Source organism: Lucilia cuprina, chromosome 5 (genome assembly GCF_022045245.1).
Source record: "Lucilia cuprina isolate Lc7/37 chromosome 5, ASM2204524v1, whole genome shotgun sequence".
Classification (NCBI taxonomy): Eukaryota; Metazoa; Arthropoda; class Insecta; order Diptera; family Calliphoridae; genus Lucilia; species Lucilia cuprina.
In genome coordinates this window covers 36,649,571-36,675,968 of record NC_060953.1, presented here as the reverse complement: position 1 = coordinate 36,675,968, position 26,398 = coordinate 36,649,571, and the positions used below count along the sequence as shown (strand labels likewise).

General features: G+C 31.8%; 5 protein-coding genes across 5 annotated transcripts; 2 read left to right on the top strand and 3 right to left on the bottom strand.

Annotated features, from left to right (window-relative positions):
* The first annotated feature begins 2,383 nt into the window (after positions 1 to 2,383).
* LOC111683299 (microfibrillar-associated protein 1) lies at positions 2,384 to 4,669 on the top strand. Its single transcript, XM_023445353.2, has 4 exons — positions 2,384 to 2,577; positions 2,652 to 3,448; positions 3,509 to 3,633; positions 4,139 to 4,669. The coding sequence occupies exons 1-4, from the start codon at positions 2,508 to 2,510 to the stop codon at positions 4,572 to 4,574; spliced, it is 1,428 nt and encodes a 475-aa protein (XP_023301121.1). The 5' UTR covers positions 2,384 to 2,507; the 3' UTR covers positions 4,575 to 4,669.
* A 611-nt stretch (positions 4,670 to 5,280) lies between these two features.
* Positions 5,281 to 8,083, bottom strand: LOC111683297 (anaphase-promoting complex subunit 5). Its single transcript, XM_023445351.2, has 3 exons — positions 7,852 to 8,083; positions 7,402 to 7,789; positions 5,281 to 7,118 (listed from the first exon to the last, which is right to left on the bottom strand). Exons 1-3 carry the CDS (start codon positions 7,963 to 7,965, stop codon positions 5,362 to 5,364), a joined length of 2,259 nt encoding a protein of 752 aa, XP_023301119.1. The 5' UTR covers positions 7,966 to 8,083; the 3' UTR covers positions 5,281 to 5,361.
* Positions 8,084 to 8,662: 579 nt separating this feature from the next.
* On the bottom strand, positions 8,663 to 10,028 carry LOC111683300 (UBX domain-containing protein 1). The gene is made up of 2 exons (XM_023445354.2): positions 9,861 to 10,028; positions 8,663 to 9,795 (listed from the first exon to the last, which is right to left on the bottom strand). The coding sequence occupies exons 1-2, from the start codon at positions 9,908 to 9,910 to the stop codon at positions 8,874 to 8,876; spliced, it is 972 nt and encodes a 323-aa protein (XP_023301122.2). The 5' UTR covers positions 9,911 to 10,028; the 3' UTR covers positions 8,663 to 8,873.
* Positions 10,029 to 20,681: 10,653 nt separating this feature from the next.
* Positions 20,682 to 22,403, bottom strand: LOC111683296 (calumenin-B). Its single transcript, XM_023445350.2, has one exon. The coding sequence runs from the start codon at positions 22,195 to 22,197 to the stop codon at positions 21,226 to 21,228; it is 972 nt and encodes a 323-aa protein (XP_023301118.2). The 5' UTR covers positions 22,198 to 22,403; the 3' UTR covers positions 20,682 to 21,225.
* Positions 22,404 to 23,487: 1,084 nt separating this feature from the next.
* LOC111683298 (membrane-associated tyrosine- and threonine-specific cdc2-inhibitory kinase) lies at positions 23,488 to 25,816 on the top strand. Its single transcript, XM_023445352.2, has 4 exons — positions 23,488 to 23,732; positions 23,799 to 24,770; positions 25,046 to 25,443; positions 25,503 to 25,816. The coding sequence occupies exons 1-4, from the start codon at positions 23,634 to 23,636 to the stop codon at positions 25,651 to 25,653; spliced, it is 1,620 nt and encodes a 539-aa protein (XP_023301120.2). The 5' UTR covers positions 23,488 to 23,633; the 3' UTR covers positions 25,654 to 25,816.
* The last annotated feature ends 582 nt before the right edge of the window (positions 25,817 to 26,398 follow it).

The window sequence follows — 26,398 nt, the reverse complement described above, 5'->3', positions numbered from 1 at the left end:
CCTTGTGCGCATCCTACAGATCACAAGGTAATATCTCTACAACATATCTTTGTATAAGTCATAATGATTCTGCAGATTTTCGTAATGTTCGGCCCTCATTTGAACCCAGATAAAGTCACCTGCAAATAGTAACTTGAAGATCAATAATGACAATTTCAAAAGTGTCACAATGTCTATGAGCAAAATGACACAGAATCCATCCATTACAAAAATGCTTATATAGAGAAGCCCGAATTCGAAATACCACAGAATTTAAAGGTAGCGTGTCATAATCTCCAGTGACATAATATCTATGTATACCATGACTTAATTGAGTCATAGGGACCATGGACGTTATGATAATTTCAAAAGTGCCATATTATCTATGAGTAAAATGACTAAAAGCCCATGGATTTAAAAGAGTCTTTTTATGAAAAAGGCTTAATTTATCGCCCGTACTAAAACGATCTGTCCATGTTAAGACTCTGCTTGCCACGACAGAATCCGAAAGAACGAGATAGAGGATTAAAATTCTCCTAATTGACCATACCCCCCCATATAAGGACTCCTTCAGAAAATTTGTTAACTGGCTTAAAAATACGAGTATAGTGATGAAAATCGACATACAGTTTCAATGAAGCCAAAATTTCTCTATCAAAATTTATGTGGATCGGAATATAATTGACCCTACTCCCCATTCTGGCTTAAAAATACACAATACATAAAAGCGATGAAATTCGGCACACATATTTTTGACATCGATCGGTCCATAAGAAAATTACTTCAACGATCTTTGCTGACTTAGAAATACGTGACCAGTTATGAAATTGCATATAAAGGTATTTTCAGACTACAATACTGAGTATTAATACATTTCAAAATAAAAATATTATAGAATTTGGTCGGTATATCAAAAAATCTGTAAGAAAAATACATAAATATTTCAGACATACTCTTTATCAATTCTTACCTTTATAAATTCAACTGTGTTCTTAAATATTTCGTTTATGTTTAATTTATTTAACTTGATTGTTTATTTTTTTCATATGAAAATTGTTTCTAACGCTTCTTTTTTAATTACAACTTTGATACATATGAAAAATTAGAAATTTTTGAAATTTTTCAAAAACTTTAAAATACGGTCGGTATGTCATAAAAATCAGAAGTATTTTTTGTCATAATCAATCCAATTGTATTTAGACTACGAAAATGTATTATACTACATGATTTTCTGACAAGTATTAATATTCAGTATTGTAGTCTGAAAATACCTTAAGAAACATTTATAGGAACGTAAATCTTCCTACAAAATTTCATGCGGAAAGTATCGGGAAGTGATATTTGATGTAAAGATCTTTTGTATGAACCAAAATTGGTCTAATAAAATTTTATGAAAAACGGTCAATTATTAATCCTTTTTCATTTCTAAACTCTAAACATATTTTCAAATACATTTCTGCTATTAAAATATCACAATGTCCATGAACAATTTGACACTTTTAGAATTGTAATAACGTCCCTGGACATAATGACACGCCACCATATAATTCTTCTACCAACATAAATAAGTATAAACACATTGCTGTCGTATAATCCCTCTTTTAAAAATCAGGACTGCTCAATCTTTTAGAAAAGTATACATTACTTTTTGGGTAAAAACATTTGATGGCCTGTGTAATGTGTCGTTTTGAAGAGGTTATATCTGCCATTTATTTTCAATGAGTTAATTAATATTAGTGTATTTTTTTCGGATCAAATTTCACATAATGTTTTGTATTTACATTAACACAACATATTCAATTATAACTGCGTTCCGATATCACTGAAAGTTCGTGCGTTATTTACTGGTAAGGGCCAATCTTTAGGTGGAAGATTAGGGATCAAATTCAAATTAATACTGAATCAGCTAATATTGTTTGTAAGTTTAAGCGCCCAATGGAAGTGGTTTAAACTTGAAATGAAATGGTTTAAGTTTGAAATGAAGATGTACATATATACATCAAATCCGAAGATTTGATTTTGATTTGATTAATGGTGGGAACGAACACACCACCTCCGGTCCACCAGACTAGAACACTAACCACTAACCTACCGGAGGCCACTTGGACTTTAGAAAATTGTTTGCTAATGTTCACTCACTCTTGTACAAGGCGATTATAAATTTGTATATATTTCAGGTCGATTCGAGAAATATAAGAGATTGGAACTGAAATAGTATGTGATTAATCGAATGTGATAATAAATTAAGATTTTTTATTGTTTTATCCTATGAATTTGATTAATTGATAAATATAACAGTCATATTGAATAATACCCAATAAGTATCAATGTGTAATATAGATATTTTAAAATTTGGCAACTCTAACCTTATCACACTGACAGCTGTCAATAATATGTACTAACAGAAGAAAAAAAAAAGTGTACCAACAACGCATTGTAAATAAAAGAAAATATAGAAAATTTATGAAAAAATCATAAATTTTCTTAAAAATACTCAATTTAATTTTCAATAATAAAACTCTAACGACATGAGTAATCCTGCTGCACCATTTGGTATACAAAGTACAGCTGGAGCTGTGCCCGTAAGAAATGAAAAAGGTTTGTAAAAGTTTGGTGTAAATATGAATGACAATGTGTTCCATATGAAAATATAAAATTAAATCATTTTTTAGGCCAAATTTCTATGCAAAAGGTGAAGGTTCAGCGTTATATATCGGGCAAAAGACCAGATTATGCCAAATACGGTTCCAGTTCGGAAGACAGTGATTTAGAGGATTTTATAGATCATCGCCGCAAACAACAGGCCGCAGCCCATCATGAGAGACGTCAACGAAAAGAAAACAAAGATGATGAACACAAACGCTACGAAGACGAGCGACAAAATGATGAGCAGGAAGAGGATGAAGCAGAAATTGACGATCCTCGTCTTAGGCGTTTGAGAGCCAGACCTGTGGAACCTGATGAATTGGAAAGAGAACGTATGGAACGTCATCGTCATATACATGAACCAGAATTACTAGAAGAAAGTGATTCGGAAGACGAACAGGAGGAAGAACAACGTATGGTGGAAAAAGCCACCAATAAAATAACATTAGCCTCTGAATCAGACTCTGATTCCGATATAAGTGAAACTGAATTGGAAAACAGACGTATAAAACTAAGACAACGTATGTTGCAACAACAAAAAGAAGAAGAAATTCTCCAGAAAGAGGAGGAAAAACAATCAGAATCTTCAGACTCTGAAAGTTCCGAATATGAAGAAGAAACCGAAAGTGAGGAGGATAATGAACCCAGATTGAAACCTTTATTTGTTCGTAAAAAAGATCGTGCCACTATACAGGAAAAAGAGCGAGAAGCTCAAAAACAAAAACAATTAGAAATTGAAGCAAAACGTGCGGCCAAAGAGAGAAGACGTAATACGTTGCGTTTGGTCGAGGAAAGTGTTAAGAAAGATTTAGAAAAGACTAAGGTAGTAATAGAAATTTATTACATTATTTAATTTGTTTTGATTGCTATTAATCTTTTTAAGAATGATACGGCTGAACCTCACATTGAAGATGTTTGTACAGATGATGAAAATGATGAGGTGGAGTATGAAGCTTGGAAATTGAGAGAATTGAAACGTATGAAGCGTGATCGTGAGGAAAGAGAAAAGTAAGTTTTATTTGTATAGACATTGATCCTAAAATTGTTTTGATTTGAAATCCAAAGTCAGCTGATAGAAATGAAATTAATAGTAAAGTTTTAAACAATTTAGTGGGAGTGGGCTTGTGCTAAAGTTTTCAAAGCCCAAAAAATCTTGACCGAAATCCATCTTAAAGCACAACCTGTTCAGTAAAATGCTCAGAAAATGTCTTAAAATCCTGTCAACTTTCAATTTTAGCTTTGAATCGTTTTAAGTCAAACAATTCTGACAAAGTTGTAATACAAAAATTGAATGTTGACACAGTTGTAAGACATTTTCTGAACATTTTTTTGTCAATATAGTAAAATATCGATAAGCCATGTTCGTCCTAATTAAATCATATATAAGCCCGCATTACTCTGATGTCTTTTGAAAAGATAGGACTTTATACATATTGTTCAACTTACTTAACGAAAACGCAAAATTTATTATTTCTCGATACATTTTATATTGATTTCTAAATATCTTTTACAGTGCCGAACGTGAAATAGCCGAAATCGAACGTATGCGTAATCTCACCGATGAAGAGCGTCGCCAAGAACTGCGACAGAATCCCAAACTTGTCACCAATAAAGCCGTCAAGGGTAAATATAAATTCCTACAGAAATACTATCATCGTGGTGCTTTCTATTTGGATGAAGAGAATGATGTGCTAAAACGTGACTTTGCTCAAGCCACTTTAGAAGATCACTTCGATAAGACTATCTTACCCAAAGTTATGCAAGTTAAAAATTTCGGACGTTGTGGTCGTACCAAATATACACATTTAGTTGATCAAGACACCACAAAATTCGATTCACCCTGGTATGCTGAAACCTCTAATAATATTAAATTTCATAATGAACGTGCGGGTGGCATGAAACAAGTATTCGATAAACCTTCTTTATCAAAACGTAAAAAATTAGAGTAATTTCTCTTTGGAGTTGATACTTTTTGTACGTATTAAGTTACTGTAGTTTAAATTATAAGGTAAATTACCTTTTTAATAAATATATATGATCTTTATTTTTATTTGTTTTAAACTTTATTTTATAACACTTAAAAGATAGTTGTAGAAAAATAAGGACACCTGTTTTTTTTAAATATTACTTTAACAATTAATGACCATTGTTTTTAAGGGTATGAACTATATAGAAAAGTTCAGTACCAATTTGGTCAAAAAGTAGAAAAAGAATATTGTATTTATTTGATTATGATTGATGACTTTTGTTGTTTTAGGTTGTAAATTAAAATCCATTTTTTTCTGAAGATAACCAAATATTTTTGTTTAGATTAGCTAGTGTATTAAACTAGTTGTTGAATCGTCACTGCTAATGTTTATTTGTACGGAAATTTCACAAACTTAGTGACGGAGCGGTTAAAAGTCGTTTGAACTGGTAAGATGTGGACATATTTCAGATTCTTTGAAATTGATAAAAGCGCTAGTAACTCATATTACTAATGTGATTATTTTGGAAATATTTGTATGCATTTATTACAGAAAACAACTCACGATTTCGTAGAATAGAGATTATAGTAAAGGTATATTTCGTAATCATTTATCAGTGATTTTGAATTTTGTAAAAATATGCTTTACAAGGCATCCGTCCACTTCCATAGTTAATCACAAGGTTTTATTACTTTTTTGGTAATAAATATTTAATAGTTTCTTTTATTATAAATAAAAAAAAGCCAAAAAGAAAACTTACAACTACAAGTTAAAAAGCCAAACCTAAATACTCACGACATACCGGATTTTCCGTATAATATTGTTTAAACTTGCAAGCATACTTATTACGTTCTGCCACAAAGCCAAAATTGTTAAATGTTTTCGAAATATAAGCATACACATCCAGAACTTTAGCATGAGCTTCCAGTTTACGAAACAAGTCAACAGCTCTCTCCAAAATACCCAGAGATTTAACTAAACGTTTGTGCTGCTGTTCGCGATCCCTACCGGCTGCTACGAGACAACGTACAAATGTAAAATCAGTTTTAGCACGATCGTAAATGCCACCATTTATGTAAATTTTATCCATAGAATTACGGAGAGCCTGTAAAGCTTTTTGTGGTAAACCCATTTGCAATAATACTTGAGCAATAATAGTATCGATGAGAGCATGTTCGTATTGCATATAAGCAGATTCGGAGAGTACAGAGGCCTGCATTAAAAGTTCTATGGTTTCAGCGGAAACATTATTTTCTGACAAACTATTGTAGGCTAATAGTATTAAGACGCGTATTTGCCTTAAAACATCCAACTCCTTATTGGCCAGCAAATTTTGTAAAATTCCCCGCGCAGTATTGTTATAACCTTTAGCTATATAAACAGAAGCTCTTTGTATGTTGCCATCATGTTTGTCCAGCAAATAAAGTTGACAGCACCAGCGTAAAGCCTCTTGCCAACGACCTCGATACATGGCCTGCTGTATGGAAATATGACACTCACTAGTCATCCAATCGCCGGCAAAAGGATGACGTGGAAATCTGGTGCGTGCATGATGTATTAAAACGGCACTTAGCTGGTATTCACCTTGTGTATTAAACCAGAGAGCAAGATTCGATAGCACCTTGCTAACACTCTCCGAATTGCTGACATCACCAAAAACCCAAGTCTTTTTTAAATTCAGTAAAAGTTGTGAATACAAAGCTGACATTTCATAACGACCATACAAAACCCACAAAGTAGTGCGTAAAGCCAATGAATCGGATATATGCTCCAGCAAGGAGTTTTTGTTATTTAGTTCATCACTTTTTAATAGTAATTCAAACAAATCCAAAGGCAAATAACCACATTTGGCGCCAAAAGCCACCACGAATTCAATAGCCAACGACAAACTCTGTATAAGACCCGGATCTTGTATATCAGGCAAGCTTTTTTCGAAGGGTCCTATGCGACTGCTATTCAAAAGACAATACCAAGAATTGGCTAAATCTAGGCAACGTTTATCCCCACATTCCTGAGCCAGCATAATACATTCTCTTAAAGCACTTAAAGCTTCTTTCTTATGATTAAAGCTAGCATGCAGAATGGCTAAATTAACACTGAAATATTGAAATCCTTTTTGTTCATATTGACCCATCATATGCATGGGACTGCGATCAAAAGAACGATGTAGAGCATCTATCGAACCAAAGACATCACGCAGACGTAGTTGATTCATATAGCCAAGGAAGTAGGATTTGGCATTGAGCGGATTATCTTGTATTATTTCGTTTAGTTTTGTTTGCATTTCCAAAGGTGGCAAAGCTCGCAGCTCATTTTTTTCCAGCAGATTACACTGTTGTGTGACAAACAGTTGAGCCTGCTTTGGAGACCATTTACTGTGAGGATTGCGATCTTGATGCACCGTTTCGGTATCGAGCACAGATTCTTCCATGGTATTGTCATCATCGGTATCGTTGATGGCCGTATGACTATCAAGCATATTTCCGCGCATCAGTTTGCGGGGGCCAATGGTAAGGGAACGAATGCCTGTAAAAAATATTAAAGAAAATTTTATTTGAGGTCTTTTTTAGTCCATGCTGTTTTGCCCATAAACAGATCTATAGGCCAAACTGTAGGCTAACCTATAGTAGACTAATATAACCAGACCGTAGACTAATATATAGTCGAGCCTGATCTAAAGTCAATACTACAGACAGATTTTTCCAGACTAATGATTAATAGTCCAGACTGAATAGCTTTCTCGTGAGAACTCAACAATTTTTTCCTAAATCACCTATTCCAAATATATAACTGACTTCAATGTACTCACCCTTTTCATAATACAAGCAAATATTTTTATGCAAAGCCATCATCTGAGGAAATGACAGACGTTCCAAAATAACTCCCACACGTCTTATATACAATCCAACCAAACTAAATTGGCTGACACCCAATTGTTCCGCTAACATTTTTTCAATATTCTCCATTTCAGCAAAGTCAAACAATGTCTCAATGCCCAAAGAAAACAAATCAGACATAACCTTTTCAAACCCTTCCAGATGTAAAGGATCTATTTTGTATTTAGTCGAGCACAATAATTGGTACAAATCATTGTAGGTCATATCCGGATATTGTATTAATTTCAAGAGAAGCATGCAGAAATTACGTCGTGATTGGGCGGGATAAGGTATGCCAGCGTCATTGGCCGCTTTTTTAGCCTGTATGAAGGAAAAGCATAAAAAGATGAATTGCATTTGCAATTTTATTGATAAAAGCTCACCTTGATGTATTGTTGCACCAATATTAACACTGCCACTTTGTGTGGTGTTGGAGTTTCTATTCGAGATAATGTTGGATTTCGTGGATCTAATGCTTCCAATTCTTCAAAATGCATTTTGAAGTTCTGTTTTCTTGAGGAATTAATTTACTTATAATTATAAACAAAAACGCCGGCAAAAACTAAATACAAATTGCAGATTGTCTAAATCTGCAAGAAGGTATGTTTGGAATGGAACAGACAGCTGTTTTTTTGCAAAACAATTACAGACTTGTTGTTTGGAGTTGCCACTGTTTGTATGCGATAATCGGGATGTAAGCAAGGTGTTATTGTATATTCTAAATATGTCATGATTCGTGGATGGATTCAAATTCAAGTAAAATCTATGAACTTTACTTAAATCATATTATCCGATATATTGAAATATTATAATCGGTTTTAAGTTAGACTGGGCTATAGTTTGGAATTTAAACTTCGCTTTATAACATAATTTTCGGCAAAATTAAAGTCTGGACTTTGAACAAGCTTTTAGATTATAGCATATCTTAAGAAGATAATCAAGACTAATGTTAAGATTTTACTTTTGCCTATAGTCTAAATTTCAGAATATACTAGATTCAAAGCTTAAGACGATATTATAGTCTAGACTTTGGGCTTGTAGCATAATTGTAATTTGGACTTTAGACTACATTATAGTCTGGACTAGATTGCAGTCTAAACTTTTGAAAGATTATTCTGATTTTGGATTAAGGTATAGTGAAGAATTTGGTATTTCATACTAGACGATTTCTTAGTCAATAATAAATAATATCGATTTCTTTCTTGTCGAATTTGTTCTTTTTTATTTTTCTTTTATAAATTAAAATCAAACTTTGCCAAGCTCAATATAAAAACACCGATTATATTATAATTGTTATAAAAAAATCTCTAGAAATATTTAGATTGATGTTTCTAATATTTCTCATTTAATCATTATCTGTGACATTATTTTCTTGTTACATTTCTGGAGCCTTTTATAATGGAATTCACATATTTGCTTTAGTCACAATCAAAACAGCCGATGGCACTAAACCTAAAACGCTTAAAGGTTTCTCATAGTCATCGTAATCGAAAACCTTGCGAGGAAACGAAGTCATAAGACCAAATGGCATATCACTGCCAGTTTTCATTTGTATGAACAAACGTACGGCCGACAGATTTTCATTGATGCTAAAGGTTTCAGTAAGTGCAGAACCATCTTGTAAACGTATTTGTATGCGTGTCTCTTTGTACTCCTTGGGTGGAGACTTGACGGCAGTGGCAGTAGGCGGTGTAGTAGAAGTAACCGCGGCAGAAACTACTGGAGACTCGGCTGTAGGCGATTGTTGTTGGCTCAACTTACGACGTGCTTTATCGGCCTCAATTTGAGCACGCACTCTATCACGGGCTGCTTTTTCCTCGGCCTTCTCTCTTTTACGTTGTTCTACAATTTTCTTCATTTCCATTTCTTCTAAACGTTTGCGAGCCTCTGTCATGTCTTTGCCAGATTTGATGCGATTACGTTCCCTTTCTAAAGCTTCTTGTTTTTCTCTTTCCTCGCGTTCCAGACGTTTTAGTTTAAGCTTCTCTTCAATAAGAGCCAACTGTTGTTTTTTCTCTTCCTCGGTCAAAGGTTTCTTTTCCTCGGTGGATTCGGAAAAATTACTATGCCCGGTCTTCGCAGCATGAAATTCAACTTCTGATTGATCTTTGCACAATTTACCGCAATCATCACATTTCAAAGATTTAGCCACGCCACCTTCCTCTGTGGCATTTGATGTTGAGGGTGCTTCGGTGTTTGCGGGAGGAGCCTGCTCTCCTACAGCACTTCCAGCTGCCTCTTTAGGTATCTCTTCATCAGCATGAGCCAGCAACCATTCCATAGCCGGTTCTACACCTTTATAATTTGTAGCTTTCATGGCGTATTCACTACATTTGCAAAAAAAATAATAATAATTACAGCCGGCATAATGTAATTGTACCCTATTACTTACGCTCTTTCTTTGGGAAAACCCATTTCCATTAACATTTGGACATCACCCATGGTTACTTAAGTTGAATTGTATGCGATCTTATTTTTTTTGTATAAAATTCTATATCTTTTTACACGATTTTGTTTTGATAGAATAAACAAAAAATCGCAATGATATCTCAAAATAAAAGTTAATTAAGGCGAATTTACATAAGGTTGTGTCATTCCATCATTATTTTTTTAAAAATCTACTTCTGACATGCTTAAGCGACATGGCCACTCATCAAATTTGTTTGACACAAACAAATGTATACATGCAGTGTGAGTTTTTTTTTACTAAAACCTGGTTCACACTAGGAAACTTTTGATGAAAAACTTTTGATTTTGTGTGTGAGAGAAAGAAATAGTTGATATTTCTTTCTCTTTCTCTCACACACAAAAAACAAAAGTTTCCCAAAAAAGTTTCCTAGTGTGAACCAAGTCTAACACAATCAAAAAACTTACCGTTTGAGTCAAATAATTTGATGAGTCGCTTTAAGGATCTTGCAGTTTCCATTAAAATTGATGCACATAAATAAAACAACCCGACGAAAAACAAACCGTAACAACTGTTTTATCAAAATAAACATTTTTTTTGGTGTGGTGAGTTATTTTTGTTTACAAATATGTGTTTCTGCACGTGGAAAAGACGCAAAAACTCGTTTTCATTATTTACATTTTCAATATGAGTTTATGCACGTGGAAAAAAATTCAAAAAAAATGATTTTCATGATTTACATTAAAAAATATTTTTGATCAATTAAAATATGTATATAAATGTGGAAAGGAATCTGATAAAATATAAATATATTTGGAATTATATCGTTACAGAATGACTTTTAATAAAAAACATTCAAAAAATGTTACTATAGCCGTATATATAAAATGATATATAACTGCTATCGGACGATCTTGTGCACGATAAAAGCCTATGTAGAACTTTAAGTTGGAAGTGTAGAAATCGGATGGCATAAATTTCTTTCCGGATTTCATCGTTCTAGGGTGTGTACTGCAACAACAAACTTTTTTTTACAAAAAATGTTACTATGGCCGTATATATAAAATGATATATAACTGCTATCGGACGATCTTGTGCACGATAAAAACATATATAGAACTTTAAGTTGGAAGTGTAAAAGTCAGATGGCATAAATTTTTTTCCGGATTTTATCGTTCTAGGGTGTGTACTACAACAAACTTTTTTTACAACAAATGTTACTATGGCCGTATATATAAAACTTTAAGTTGGAAGTGTAGAAATCGGATGGCATACATTTTTTTCGGATTTCATCGTTCTAGGGTGTGTACTACAACAACAAACTTTTTTTTTACAAAAAATGTTACTATAGCCGTATATATAAAATGATATATAACTGCTATCGGACGATCTTGTGCACGATAAAAGCCTATGTAGAACTTTAAGTTGGAAGTGTAGAAATCGGATGGCATAAATTTCTTTACGGATTTCATCGTTCTAGGGTGTGTACTACAACAACAAACTTTTTTTTACAAAAAATGTTACTATGGCCGTATATATAAAATGATATATAACTGCTATCGGACGATCTTGTGCACGATAAAAACCTATATAGAACTTTAAGTTGGAAGTGTAGAAACCGGATGGCATACATATTTTTTTTCCGGATTTCATCGTTCTAGGGTGTGTACTACAACAACAAACTTTTTTTTTACAAAAAATGTAACTATGGCCGTATATATAAAATGATATATAACTGCTATCGGACGATCTTGTGCACGATAAAAGCCTATGTAGAACTTTAAGTTGGAAGTGTAGAAATCAGATTGCATAAACTTTTTCCGGATTTCATCGTTCTAGGGTGTGTACTACAACAACAAACTTTTTTTTTACAAAAAAATTTTACTATGGCCGTATATATAAAATGATATATAACTGCTATCGGACGATCTTGTGCACGATAAAAACTTATATAGAACTTTAAGTTGGAAGTGTAGAAACCGGATGGCATACATTTTTTTCCGGATTTCATCGTTCTAGGGTGTGTACTACAACAACAAACTTTTTTTTTACAAAAAATGTAACTATGGCCGTATATATAAAATGATATATAACTGCTATCGGACGATCTTGTGCACGATAAAAGCCTATGTAGAACTTTAAGTTGGAAGTGTAGAAATGGGATGACATACATTTTTTCCGGATTTCATCGTTCTAGGGTGTGTACTACAACAACAAACTTTTTTTTTACAAAAAATGTAACTATGGCCGTATATATAAAATGATATATAACTGCTATCGGACGATCTTGTGCACGATAAAAACATATATAGAACTTTAAGTTGGAAGTGTAGAAATCAAATGGCATAAATTTTTTTCCGGATTTTATCGTTCTAGGGTGTGTACTACAACAAACTTTTTTTACAACAAATGTTACTATGGCCGTATATATAAAATGATATATAACTGCTATCGGACGATCTTGTGCACGATAAAAACCTATATAGAACTTTAAGTTGGAAGTGTAGAAATCGGATGGCATACATTTTTTCCGGATTCCATCGTTCTGGATGTGTACTACAACAACAAACTTTTTTTTTTACAAAAAATGTTATTATGGCCGTATATATAAAATGATATATAAGTGCTATCGGGCGATCTTGTGCACGATAAAAACCTATATAGAACTTTAAGTTCGTAAAAAAAGTTTGTTGTTGAAGTTCACACCCTAGAACGATGAAATCCGGAAAAAATGTATGCCATCCGATTTCTACACTTCCAATTTAAAGTTCTATATAGGTTTTTATCATGCACAAGATCGTCCGATAGCAGTTACATATCATTATATATAAGGCCATAATAACATTTTTTGTAAAAAAAAAGTTTGTTGTTGTAGTTCTATATAGGTTTTTATCGTGCACAAGATCGTCCGATAGCAGTTATATATCATTTTATATATACGGCTATAGTAACATTTTTTGTAAAAAAAAAGTTTGTTGTTGTAGTACACACCCTAGAACGATGAAATCCGGAAAAAATGTATGCCATCCGGTTTCTACACTTCCAACTTAAAGTTCTATATAGGTTTTTATCGTGCACAAGATCGTCCGATAGCAGTTATATATCATTTTATATATACGGCTATAGTAACATTTTTTGTAAAAAAAAGTTTGTTGTTGTAGTACACACCCTAGAACGATGAAATCCGGAAAAAAATGTATGCCATCCGGTTTCTACACTTCCAACTTAAAGTTCTATATAGGTTTTTATCGTGCACAAGATCGTCCGATAGCAGTTATATATCATTTTATACATACGGCTATAGTAACATTTTTTGTAAAAAAAAGTTTGTTGTTGTAGTACACACCCTAGAACGATGAAATCCGGAAAAAAATGTATGCCATCCGATTTCTACACTTCCAACTTAAAGTTCTATATAGGTTTTTATCGTGCACAAGATCGTCCGATAGCAGTTATATATCATTTTATATATACGGCCATAGTTACATTTTTTGTAAAAAAAAAGTTTGTTGTTGTAGTACACACCCTAGAACGATGAAATCCGGAAAAAAATGTATGCCATCCGATTTCTACACTTCCAACTTAAAGTTCTATATAGGTTTTTATCGTGCACAAGATCGTCCGATAGCAGTTATATATCATTTTATATATACGGCTATAGTAACATTTTTTGTAAAAAAAAAGTTTGTTGTTGTAGTACACACCCTAGAACGATGAAATCCGGAAAAAAATGTATGCCATCCGATTTCTACACTTCCAACTTAAAGTTCTATATAGGTTTTTATCGTGCACAAGATCGTCCGATAGCATTTATATATCATTTTATATATACGGCCATAGTTACATTTTTTGTAAAAAAAAAGTTTATTGTTGTAGTACACACCCTAGAACGATGAAATCCGGAAAAAATGTATGCCATCCGATTTCTACACTTCCAACTTAAAGTTCTATATAGGTTTTTATCGTGCACAAGATCGTCCGATAGCAGTTATATATCATTTTATATATACGACTATAGTAACATTTTTTGTAAGAAAAAAGTTTGTTGTTGTAGTACACACCCTAGAACGATGAAATCCGGAAAAAAATGTATGCCATCCGATTTCTACACTTCCAACTTAAAGTTCTATATAGGTTTTTATCGTGCACAAGATCGTCCGATAGCAGTTATATATCATTTTATATATACGGCTATAGTAACTTTTTTTGTAAAAAAAGTTTGTTGTTGTAGTACACACCCTAGAACGATGAAATCCGGAAAAAAAATGTATGCCATCCGATTTCTACACTTCCAACTTAAAGTTCTATATAGGTTTTTATCGTGCACAAGATCGTCCGATAGCAGTTATATATCATTTTATATATACGGCTATAGTAACATTTTTTGTAAAAAAAAGTTTGTTGTTGTAGTACACACCCTAGAACGATGAAATCCGGAAAAAAATGTATGCCATCCGGTTTCTACACTTCCAACTTAAAGTTCTATATAGGTTTTTATCGTGCACAAGATCGTCCGATAGCAGTTATATATCATTTTATATATACGGCTATAGTAAATTTTTTGTAAAAAAAGTTTGTTGTAGTACACACCCTAGAACGATGAAATCCGGAAAAAAATGTATGCCATCCGGTTTCTACACTTCCAACTTAAAGTTCTATATAGGTTTTATCGTGCACAAGATCGTCGATAGCAGTTATATATCATTTTATATATACGGCTATAGTAACATTTTTTGTAAAAAAAAAGTTTGTTGTTGTAGTACACACCCTAGAACGATGAAATCCGGAAAAAATGTATGTCATCCCATTCTACACTTCCAACTTAAAGTTCTATATAGGTTTTTATCGTGCTCACAGATCGTCCGATAGCAGTATATATCATTTTATATATACGGCCATAGTTACATTTTTTGTAAAAAAAAAGTTTGTTGTTGTAGTACACACCCTAGAACGATGAAATCCGAAAAAAATGTATGCCATCGGTTCTACACTTCCAACTTAAAGTTCTATATAGGTTTTTATCGTGCACAAGATCGTCCGATAGCAGTTTATATCATTTTATATATACGGCTATAGTAACTTTTTTTGTAAAAAAAAAGTTTGTTGTTGTAGTACACACCCTAGAACGATGAAATCCGGAAAAAAATGTATGTCCATCCGATTTCTACACTTCCAACTTAAAGTTCTATATAGGTTTTTATCGTGCACAAGATCGTCCGATAGCAGTTATATATATTTTATATATACGGCCATAGTTACATTTTTTGTAAAAAAAAAGTTTGTTGTTGTAGTACACACCATAGAACGATGAAATCCGAGAAAAAAATGTATGCCATCCGGTTTCTACACTTCCAACTTAAAGTTCTATATAGGTTTTTATCGTGCACAAGATCGTCCGATAGCAGTTATATATCATTTTATATATACGGCTATAGTAACTTTTTTGTAAAAAAAAAGTTTGTTGTTGTAGTACACACCCTAGAACGATGAAATCCGGAAAAAAATGTATGCCATCCGATTTCTACACTTCCAACTTAAAGTTCTATATAGGTTTTTATCGTGCACAAGATCGTCCGATAGCACTTATATATCATTTTATATATATGACCATAGTAACATTTTTTGAATGTTTTTTATTAAAAGGCATTCTGTAACGATATTATCCCAATTATATTTATATTTTATCAGATTTGTTCCTTTCCACATTTATACACATATTTTAATTGATCAAAAATATTTTTTTTTTATGTAAATCATGAAAATCAATTTTTTTGAATTTTTTCCACGTGCTTAAACACATATTGAAAATGTAAATAATGAAAACGAGTTTTTGCGTCTTTTCCACGTGCAGAAACACATATTTGTAAACAAAAATAACTCACCACACCAAAAAAAATGTTTATTTTGATAAAACAGCTGTTACGGTTTGTTTTATTTTTCGTCGGGTTGTTTTCTTTATGTGCGTTTAAAATTGTGCTACCATATTTATTTTAAAAATCGAATATATTCTTTAAAGTAGGGTTCTATAAATCGACTTTCGAATAATCGAACAATCGACTTTTTGTCGAAAAAAGTCGAAAAGTCGACTATTTCGTTCCAAAAAAATCGATAACTCCACTATCGTCTGTGAAAAAAGTTATTAAAAGTCGTAAAAAGTCGAAAAGTCGGAAAAAGTCGAAAAAAGTCGAATAAAGTCGAAAAAATCGAGAGAAGTCGGAAAAAGTCGAGAAAAAGTCAAGAAAAGTAAAAAAGTCGAAAATAGTCGAAAAAAGTCGAATAGTTGAAAAAATTCGAAAAGTCAAAAAAGTCGATATAAGTCAAAAAGTCGGAAAAAGTCAGTAAAAGTCGAAAAAAGTCAAAAAAGTCGAAAAGTCGACTATTTATAAAATACATATAGTCGAAAAGTCGACTTTTAACTAAACGCAAAAAGTTGAAAAGTCGACTTTTAACTAAATACAAAAAGTCTAAAAGTCAACTTTTCGTTTCAACTATAGAACCCTACTTTGAAGTTTCTAATTAAAAATTAAAAAAAATATTTGGAAAATATTTAAAATTAAAGTCCACTCTATTAAACTTTTTCTGGGAAACTTTTGATTTTGCTTGAGAGAGAAAGAGAAAGAATATCATTCATCTCTCTCGGAAACTTGTTTTGTTATTCTTGTCATTCGTACAACAACAAATCATGCTATTATACGTAGTTTGTGTAACAAAAGCTTCTATGTGTGGAAATTAAGGAAACTTCAAAAGAGAATTAAGAATAAGTTTCTCAACAAAAGTTTCCTAGTGTGGACCAGGTCAAAATATCCAAAAAAGTAAAACAATTGCAAGTTTTTGTTTGACCTGATTCACATTGTCAAAATTTTGTTGAGAAACTTTTGATTTTGTGTGTGGGAGAAAGAGATAGTTGATAATTCTTTCTCTCGCACACAAAAATCAAAAGTTTCCCAAAAAGTTTTCTAGTGTGAACAAGGTCTTTATAGACAAAGATTAGTAATGCCCTTTTGCTGAAATCTCAATCGCTAACAAAACACCAAAAACAAACAAACTATAATTTTTCTTATTAATAAATGGATATTTAAAGTTAACAAAACATGTAATGTCATAACAAATATTTCATTGTTTTAAAACTTCATATTACAATCATTAGTAAAATAAAAATTTACACAAAATCGCTAAGAGAAAGATAAACTAAGTGGTTTTAAAAACGCTAGATTGGCAATATTTGTTATGACTTTTAACCGTTATGTCAATCGAGATCTATATATCGTATCGGCTTGAAATTTGGACTATGCTTTCAGAATAATGTATTCTATACATTTTCCAAAAATTAGTTAGATATATATAATAAACCGATTTATGACCGATTTTCTATTTTTACCTCGTGTATCAATACCCTGGGTATGCATACAAATTATATGTCAGTTATCGGACACAAAATTATGTTTCATTATAAATTTTATGTTCTATTATTAGAATCAAATATATTCTTGCATAATGTACATTATACGTTATGAGTTATCGACTTTTTGGGAACAAAATAGTCGACTTCGACTTTTTTCGACAAAAAGTCGATTGTTCTATTATTCGATAGTCGATTATAGAACCCTATAAACAATATACTTGCTTCCAAAATTCCACTTTCTGACGTTTTTTAAATCGTTGAAAATCGTTAAAAGCTAAACGTTGTCGATTTTTAAGCCGCCGCCGACACATTTAGTGTCAGTTGCCATCGCTGTTAATATTTGTCGGCGCAGGACTTTTCTTAGAAAAAGTAAAACAGAATAAACAAAACAATTTATCCAAAGCGTCCATTTTTTAAGTATTTCATTAAATAATTTTCGCAAAAAATAGTTTAAAAGATCTTAAAGTACAATGACTGAATCTCCTAAACTGAAAAATATTTCGATAAGAGTTAAACGCACTCGTCGTAATACGGAAACAGTAGATGAGGCACGCGAACAAGTTTCAATGAAACGTTGCACCGTAAGACTGCAACGTTATAATGCTGAAGAACTTAGAAAGTTGGGTAAGATTATTATTAACTAAGCAATTCAATATTATTCTATAGCTTTATAATACGTTTTTATTTTAGCTATAGTACGTTCCACACCTTTAACAGATGAGACTAATAAACCAAAAAACATTAGAAATATGGTGGTGCGTGTACGTCGTCTAATCAATGCAGATGGCCTATTTCTTCAATAAACTGCATGCTGTTGGGGATGATTTAACAACCTGCTGATAAATCATCTCTTTTATTCTTATCACAATTTTCTATTTTCTAAAAGTATTTTATTTTAAAATCTTTCTTATATTAATTTACTTATATCTAAACAATACTTCTGAATTGGAAATGAATAAACAATCAAAGAAATAAATTAAAACATTGATATTGTTCATCATAATACGACTTTGAATTGATAAAAAAGGAATATTAATAGTATTACTTGATTATTACGGTTAGATGTTCAGTGCTAAGTTCAGATATAATGTTGATTGTAATTTATCAATAGGTATGAATATTTGTGTACATGTATGTATGTATGTATACTTATAACTTTTATAAAAGATTAAGAAGGACTACAAAACTATGTATGTACATATGAATGTACACTTGTGCACAGATATAACCTTTTCAAAACTCCTTAATTTTTCAGCAAGAAGTGTGAAATTAAATATATTTTGCTATAAATTAATGAAACATTATCGAAAATCCCCAAATAAAACTCGAAATTACCTAATTTGGGAACAAATCCCCACATCTGGCGACACTGCTTCTGATCACATATAAACAGGGGCCGCAAATAACAGCTATTCTGAAAGTTGTATACCAATATCTTCGTATCGAAGTGCTCTTTCAGAATATATGCTCTAAGCTCCACACATAACATAAGAAATATTTTTTACCAAAAAAAAAAAAAAAAATTGCTAAAACTGTTGAAAAATAGTTTTTATAAGCATCTGATTCAAAAACAGCAAATATGAAATTTTCTATTGTGACTTACTCAACACAATCTTTTTTCATGTCTGAATTCATTATACACTACACCACTTTAGTGGGGAGGGTATACTGGGTTTGTGCTGATGTTTGTAACATACAAAAATATTCGTCCTATACCTACCGTAAAGTATATCAATCGGCTTAGAATCATTTTCTGAGTCGATTAAGCTATGTCCGTCCGTCCGTCTGGCTGGCTGTCCATGTAAACCTTATGCGCAAGGTACAGGCCGCAATTTTCAAGATAATTGGATAAGATTTGGAACACACGCTTCTTTTGGTCCAAGGAAGAAGCCTATTGAAAATGGTTAAAATCGGTCCATTATTTCGACTAACCCCATACAACCGTGCCCCCCAAATAGGGCCTTTAGGCTTATAATTAATTTAAATGATCTATTATGTTAACAAAAGTCGACAAAACTTAGTTTTATAGAACTTTAAATGACACTACCGATTTTTGTAATGATCGGGCTTCATTTGACCCTATCCCCCATACAAACTCCCCTTCAGAAAATGACTTAAAGGTCAAAATTCACTTACAAACACTAATAACACTTTTAAATTCTACATAAATAATATTGAAGAAGACTTAACTCCCCCTACCAACATTCATAAGGATAGGGCCATAATAGGGCCCCTTTAAGCCCTCTTAAAAAAACTCTTTTTGCCAAAAAAAAGTAAAAATATTCCGAAATAAAGTTAAAAAAACAAACCAAATGCTTTATTTTTTAAATAATCCACATTTTTAACATACATACTGACTGGTGTAGGGTATCATATGGTCGGCTACGCCCGACTATACATTCATACTTGTTATTATTGAAACTGAGTTTTATTGTGAGGGAAAATAAAACTTTTTAAAAGTTTCATTTAAATTTGTATTTCTTGGTTTAAAAATAACTTTTTTAAATGGATATTTATTTTTTAAGACATAAAAAACTGTTATAAATTGTTAGGATCCCAGCAAATGGAAGCTTTTATATAAAATAGTGTTGCCGTTTAGTTATTGATATTTAATTGTTTATTGTCACATTAGACAAATATTTCCCTAAATTCATAACCACATATTTATATAAGTACATACTTATTTACATATGTATGTATATAAGAAAGGGTAGAATATGGAATTTAATTACGTGTTTCCATTGTTCGCTTTGATAAGCCATTCATTCATTTTTTCAAAGTAATTATCTGGATTATTAAAAAGATTTTTCATTTTAATTCCCAACGGGACCACCCTAATCTGACTATGTGTTTATGTTTATACGCACAATCATGCGCCAGTATTGTTTAATACAATTTAATTGTTTTTTGTTTTGATTTATTAAAAAAAATCGACAAAAAATTCTAGAAACATACACAGACTTATTGTTTAGATAATGAAATTTTAAAGAGAATAGTTTAAGCCGGCCGGGGTTTTGAATTACACTACACTTGCATGTACATATGTATGTATGTAAATAGTATTGTCTTAAATTTAAAGCTTATCTCAGCAAAAAAAAAAATAAACACGACCTCTTTTTTGATTTCGGTTGAGTTTTCTTCGTAAAGAAAATATAATTTTCAAGGCTTATCAGAAGAACTTAACTAACAAAATTAAATGAAACCAAACGATGATGTGTCCCAATGCAGTTTCCATGATAAGAAACACAGAGTAAGAGCATACAAAATGACCCCTTGACTAATAAATTGAAAAAGAGAATCAACAAGAAAAACTATTAAATCACACATGCTGTTTTAACATATGGAACAAACCAAATATGTATGTGTAGTAATATTAATAATAATAAAAAAAACATTATGACGGTTTTATTTAAAAATAGAATGTATGTTTATTTCGATTTTTTTTCTTTGTTCATTTAAAGTAAATGCAATGAAATTTAAATTCACATAAAAAATGTATGTTTGTATTACATATTAATTTAATAATCATAGACAAAAATTACTTAGAATTAGTACAAAACAAGAAAATTATTACATATTTACTATTTGGCATAAAAACAAGAGATTCTTGGAATTCTACACATGGCATAGAATGCATATATTCATTAACACAATCTTCTCTAAATGGCTTTTCGTATAAATTTCGTATATAAATCTATATAGTTTGTATTTTATATCTACATAGAAATAGAATGCAAAAAGTAAAAGATAGTATAATGAATATAATTTTAAATACACTGACACATGATACATGTTTTTTTTCATTCCGTTTGCTTTCTAACAAACCGGAAAGTATTAAACTAAGTTTTTTTAAAAACTAATATTAAAATTTAAGTAAAGCACAAAAATAGCAGAGAGTATTCGAGAAAGATTTTTATCAATCCAAAAGCGAAATATGCGTGTTTAAATTTAGAATTCGTCGTGGCGTCCTAAAGCCTCACCGAAATCTGTTGCCTTTGAACCAATAAATACATCATACTTATCAAGGATTTCAGCTTTAGTTAAAAGTTCATCGCCGTCGTTGTCGGCTTCATAGACCAAATGTTTGGCTTCACTTTCGGCATGATCAAAGTCGTTGGGTACGATCCAGGCTCTAACTTCTTCGCGATTCAAGAAACCATCACCATCTACATCACGGAATTTGGCAAAAGTCTCACGTTCACTGATAATCCACTCGGGCTCTTCTTCACCTTCTTCAGGGGCGGAATACATGTCACCAATATATTCTTCAATTGAGATTTTACCGTCCTTATCCTTGTCAATATCCTCAATGGTTTCGGATAAAACTACATCACGCATGGTGGGATGATCAACGGGATGCAAAAAGGCAGTAAATTCTTCTTTGGTCAAAGCATCGTCCAAATCCTGATCAGCAACACCCCAACGACGGCGGTCACGGTTCAACATGTTCTGATAAGAAATGCCATTTTCCTCATGCTCCTTTTCGTCCTTCGTAAGACTGTCCATAAAGCCATAAACATCACGTCTGTAAGCCTCCCAGGAAATGGTAAGATTACCATCAGGATTGTGTTGTCTCCATTGGCGGTCGACATCTTCATCAATGTAACGTCTTTGGGTATATTCAATCCACTTTTTCAATTCCGATATGGTAATGAAACCATCATTATCTTCATCAATTTTATCCACTATCAAACCCAAACGTCTTTTACTTTCTTCGGGTGGCAATTGGTCGAATGTTTTGGCTTCATCTTCTCCCAAGAATTGTTCATGATCATACTGGGCATTGTGTTTGCCATGGGCAAAGTGAGCGCCGTGCAAGGAATCTTGTTCCAAAGGATTATGTCCAACGACTTCGTCGGGTTTGGGCACAGCTGCTACCACAGCGAAAGCCAACACACACAAAAGGAAGATTTTAAACATTTTGTTTAAATTTGTTACTTTTACTTTTTCACTACTTCCTGTTTTTTATTTTTTTCTAAATTCTATTGCTGGACCTAACTATCCAGATGGTATACGTGTACTTTACTCAAAGAATGTTCTCACTTAATTGAGTGCAAAGATGAAGCTCCACTGATTTATTATTTTTTTCAATCTCCCACTTGATTCAATTGAAATTTATCAATCAAGGGAAATTTATTTAAGGTGAAGTCATTTAAACAGCAGTTTGTTTTTTGTTAATACAAATTTATACCAAAACTGTCAAAATCTATATATAAAAAATATACTTCCAAAACCGTAGTTGTCAAATTAGTTGTATAAACAAAAATGAAATTGTCACTGAGTTAAATTTATATGAATTCGCCTTATCAATGAAATGTTAACAATGTTGCCATATGGTTAGCTTAAATTAATACACCAAAGAAAACTGAGATGTCCAACAGTAAAGTGGCGTTCAGTGAAAAAAGTTTTATGGGGAATTAGAATTATTCTTCTAAAAGAAATAGGAAATTATATTAGTACCCAATTCTTAAAATGTAACAAAATTAATAAATATTAATGCACAAATTATATACAAGGATGCACATGTTGTTGCTTTTAAAAAATATGTAATTTAAAATAATGAACGATTATTGTCTATTATTTTTGATTGATCCATTAAGGAGGAATAAAGGGAAATTAAATTTTTATGGGTATATTCTATAACCTCATACCTTCCAAATCATCTAAAGAGACAAAAAATATGCTCAGAAAATGTATAAAAATAAAAGTTTAGAGTATATTTTAGACCAAATCAAAAACCCGTTATGTTTAAAAAAACAAAATTTCTAGAACAAGTTTTTGATTTTTTTTTAACAATAAAACATACACACCAGAAAATCATCTTTACCACAAAATCCATTTTTTTGAAATTAATGTGTCAATATTATATATTCGAGAAACCAAAACAGGATTATTTATATTTTACTTATTTTTATTGAGTTTTTATAAAAAAAGTTGAAAGTAATGATGTCCATGAGCCCTCGAAGTGCGCCATAAAAACATATATTTGCATATTTTGGTTTTCCTTCAAAAAGATTGTATATAATTTCGATTATTGTATAAATTTGTTTTCACTTACCCATCACCAGTTCTGCCATAAACCGCCCAACACCAATAACATGCCAAAGAGTTGCCACATTAACGAAGCTTGTATGTACAGGCATTTTTTCAAAATGCAACTCTGTCATAAGCCCCTATAAAACAACGCTGAATTTAAATTCATAGAAAATTCATTCCTGTTGGATCCTTCGTTTGCTTTATTGACATTTTCTTTGTTTTCATTCAGAATTAAGATTGTCCTGTGGCAAAAAATACCACGACTTACGTATTATTTTTTACGATTTATTAATTATAAGTTAAAATAGAATAAACTTGTTATGAAAAACTCAACAATACACACAATGGAGACTGAATTTTTGACCCGCCTACCAGTACCCGATATACGGGAAGAGACATTTCAGTATTCCTACAAACAGGTGAGTTGTATAAACGTATAAAACAAGTGTTTATTGTGTAAATAAAATTGATATTTTCGTTTATAGTCACATCGGCCACCAAAACTACAACCACCGAAATTGAAACCACGCTACGATTCCAATTGTAATCGCGACCATACCGCCCATGCCATCTCATTTCGTTCGGATGATGATTGCACTGTCGACAATTTACTAAGTTCTACTTATAATTGTTCCTCGAATGAGACCTATTTCGAACAGGTTTTTACACGTTTGGAAAAAATTGGTGAAGGTTCATTTGGTGAGGTGTTTAAAGTGCGTTCCAAAGAGGATGGCCTGCAGTATGCCATAAAAATGTCGAAACAGCTATTTCGTAGTGAACTTTACCGGCAGGAACGTTTGGAGGAAGTGAGACGTTATGAACAGTTTTCAGGTCATGCCAATTGTCTGAGATTCTATCGTGCCTGGGAACAAGATGATCGTTTGTATATGCAAATGGAGTTGTGTCGCGAGAGTTTAGATCGTTATCTGGAGCGTAAACGCAGTGTGCCAGAGGAGAAAATTTGGTCAATTTTGCTGGATTTACTATTGGCTCTCAAAAGTCTACACGATCGCAATCTTATACACTTGGATATTAAATTGGATAATGTGTTGATAGGCTATGATGATAGTTGCAAATTGGCCGATTTTGGTTTAGTCATCGATGTAGATCGTGCTAATCGTCATCAGGCTACCGAAGGTGATTCTCGTTATGTGGCGCCAGAAATAATGCAGGGCAATTTTTCAAAGGCTGCCGATATTTTTAGTTTGGGCATTGCGATGCTGGAGTTATCATGTTATTTGGAATTACCTTCGAATGGTCCGTTGTGGCAGCAATTGAGAAATGCTGTCTTGCCTGAGGATTTCATTAAAACCATATCACTTGATTTGCAAAATATTATAAAGGATATGATGACACCTGATCCACGTGAAAGACCAACTGTCGATCAACTTTTGAGTCATAAGAAGTTGGCCTCAATGTTACAGCGAAGAAGTCAGTGGGGACTGGTGCATAAAGTGGTAAGTTGTAGTGATTATAATTAAAAATTAAAAGTTTTGTATTCTTCGGCCAAATTTGAATGTAGGCCCAACTCCTTTAATTTCTGTTAAGTTGCTAATAAAACTTATCTAAAAACTTTAATAATAGTAATATATTAACAGCTAGGGACATCGATTTACCAATTTTTGACTCATGACCTGCAAGATGTCCTACTAATGGGACACATTTTATAAATGTTTTTTAAAAAATTAAATTATTTACTAACATTCAATGCCCTTTTAACTCCCCCTTTCAGAAACTCACTATACGAAAATCCCGACGTCTGGCTTGGTCAAAATTGTGCAATCTTAAAAATATAGTTATTAAATTCTTCACATCGATACTCTCTATTTTGGGAATGCAGGAAACTCCAACAACAGATTCGGCTATTGATGAAGAAGAAACGAATCTATTAAAGACAGCAGAAAAGAAAAGACCACGCTCGCAACTAATATCATCCACACCAACGGCTGCTATATCAAAGGCTAAGGCAAGAATAGATTTTCAATTCGATAGCGATTGTATGGAATTGGCACCAGAACACTCCACCCCTTATCATAATAAAAACAATAAATTTGTTAATTCCACTCCGGTTAATCATAATCTGGGCGGTAGTTTTCGTATTAGAAATGACTCAATAAGAAATAGTTTCAAGTATGTCACAAAAAATCTCTTAATTTCTACAAACTATATCTATATTTATTTCCTTACAGTGATAACGATGGTTCTCTTTTGGATAAATCAATAATTGCTTATGTCGATGACTGTGATTCGGATTCTCATTTAAGTCAGCGTAAAACATTAGATATTTCTTCTTTAAGAGGGAAGAAACTATTTTGTAAATCTGATGAAGATAGTGATTAAAATGTATGTGCGTGAGAAAGCTCCTAAATTTTGTTCCTAGTATGTGTTTTATTTTTGATATCAAATCTTCTAATTTCCTAATTATGTTTAATGTTTTATGAACCCAGTTGAAGTTGAAAAAATAAAAAGAAAATATTATGTTGTATTTTAAATTCATTTATATTTTTTCTCTTATTTATCCAAATTCTTTTATAAATTTAATGCATTATTATTATTTTTTTTTATAAACTTTAAGAAGATTATGTTAATGTTTTTTTTTGAGTTATTATTAATATATAATTTGCAATTTAATCTAACCATTACTATATAAAATATTAAATTGAACATAAAATCTAAAAATTGTTTTTGTTAGTTTTAGTCTAGTCTTAAGCATTCAAATAATTATAATAATTTAATTGAATAAATCTCTATATCCCTTTTAGACATTGCAGTAGTAAAAACAAAAATATCTTGTAATGTATATAATATGCATGTATATGCATATACAATTTGTAATATTATTATATAGATATATATGTATGTATCAGCTATATATGTGATATGTTATCAAAATTAAAAAAAAATAAAAATCTAAATGTTAAAATACTAACAGGAATTATTATAAAATATTAAAAATATAAACAAATATAAACAATAACAGTTGATTAAAACAAATTCTATTTTAATATAGAATAATTATTATTCCATTTTATTATGATTAGTTTAAAAAGTTGTGTTATTGATTTGATGAATCAAAGAGTTATTT

Bases quoted from the DNA above. Each gene is read 5' to 3' on its own strand.
- LOC111683299 (XM_023445353.2), top strand. From the start codon at position 2,508: ATGAGTAATCCTGCTGCACCATTTGGTATACAAAGTACAGCTGGAGCT. The intron at 2,578-2,651 runs GTTTGTAAAAGT...ATCATTTTTTAG, and splicing joins GCCCGTAAGAAATGAAAAAG to GCCAAATTTCTATGCAAAAG. The intron at 3,634-4,138 runs GTAAGTTTTATT...TATCTTTTACAG, and splicing joins GATCGTGAGGAAAGAGAAAA to TGCCGAACGTGAAATAGCCG.
- LOC111683297 (XM_023445351.2), bottom strand. From the start codon at position 7,965: ATGCATTTTGAAGAATTGGAAGCATTAGATCCACGAAATCCAACATTA. The intron at 7,790-7,851 runs GTGAGCTTTTAT...TCCTTCATACAG, and splicing joins TGGTGCAACAATACATCAAG to GCTAAAAAAGCGGCCAATGA. The intron at 7,119-7,401 runs GTGAGTACATTG...TATTTTTTACAG, and splicing joins TTGCTTGTATTATGAAAAGG to GCATTCGTTCCCTTACCATT.
- LOC111683300 (XM_023445354.2), bottom strand. From the start codon at position 9,910: ATGGGTGATGTCCAAATGTTAATGGAAATGGGTTTTCCCAAAGAAAGA. The intron at 9,796-9,860 runs GTAAGTAATAGG...TTGCAAATGTAG, and splicing joins GGTTTTCCCAAAGAAAGAGC to TGAATACGCCATGAAAGCTA.
- LOC111683296 (XM_023445350.2), bottom strand. From the start codon at position 22,197: ATGTTTAAAATCTTCCTTTTGTGTGTGTTGGCTTTCGCTGTGGTAGCA.
- LOC111683298 (XM_023445352.2), top strand. From the start codon at position 23,634: ATGAAAAACTCAACAATACACACAATGGAGACTGAATTTTTGACCCGC. The intron at 24,771-25,045 runs GTAAGTTGTAGT...TCCCCCTTTCAG, and splicing joins GGGGACTGGTGCATAAAGTG to AAACTCACTATACGAAAATC. The intron at 25,444-25,502 runs GTATGTCACAAA...ATTTCCTTACAG, and splicing joins TCAATAAGAAATAGTTTCAA to TGATAACGATGGTTCTCTTT.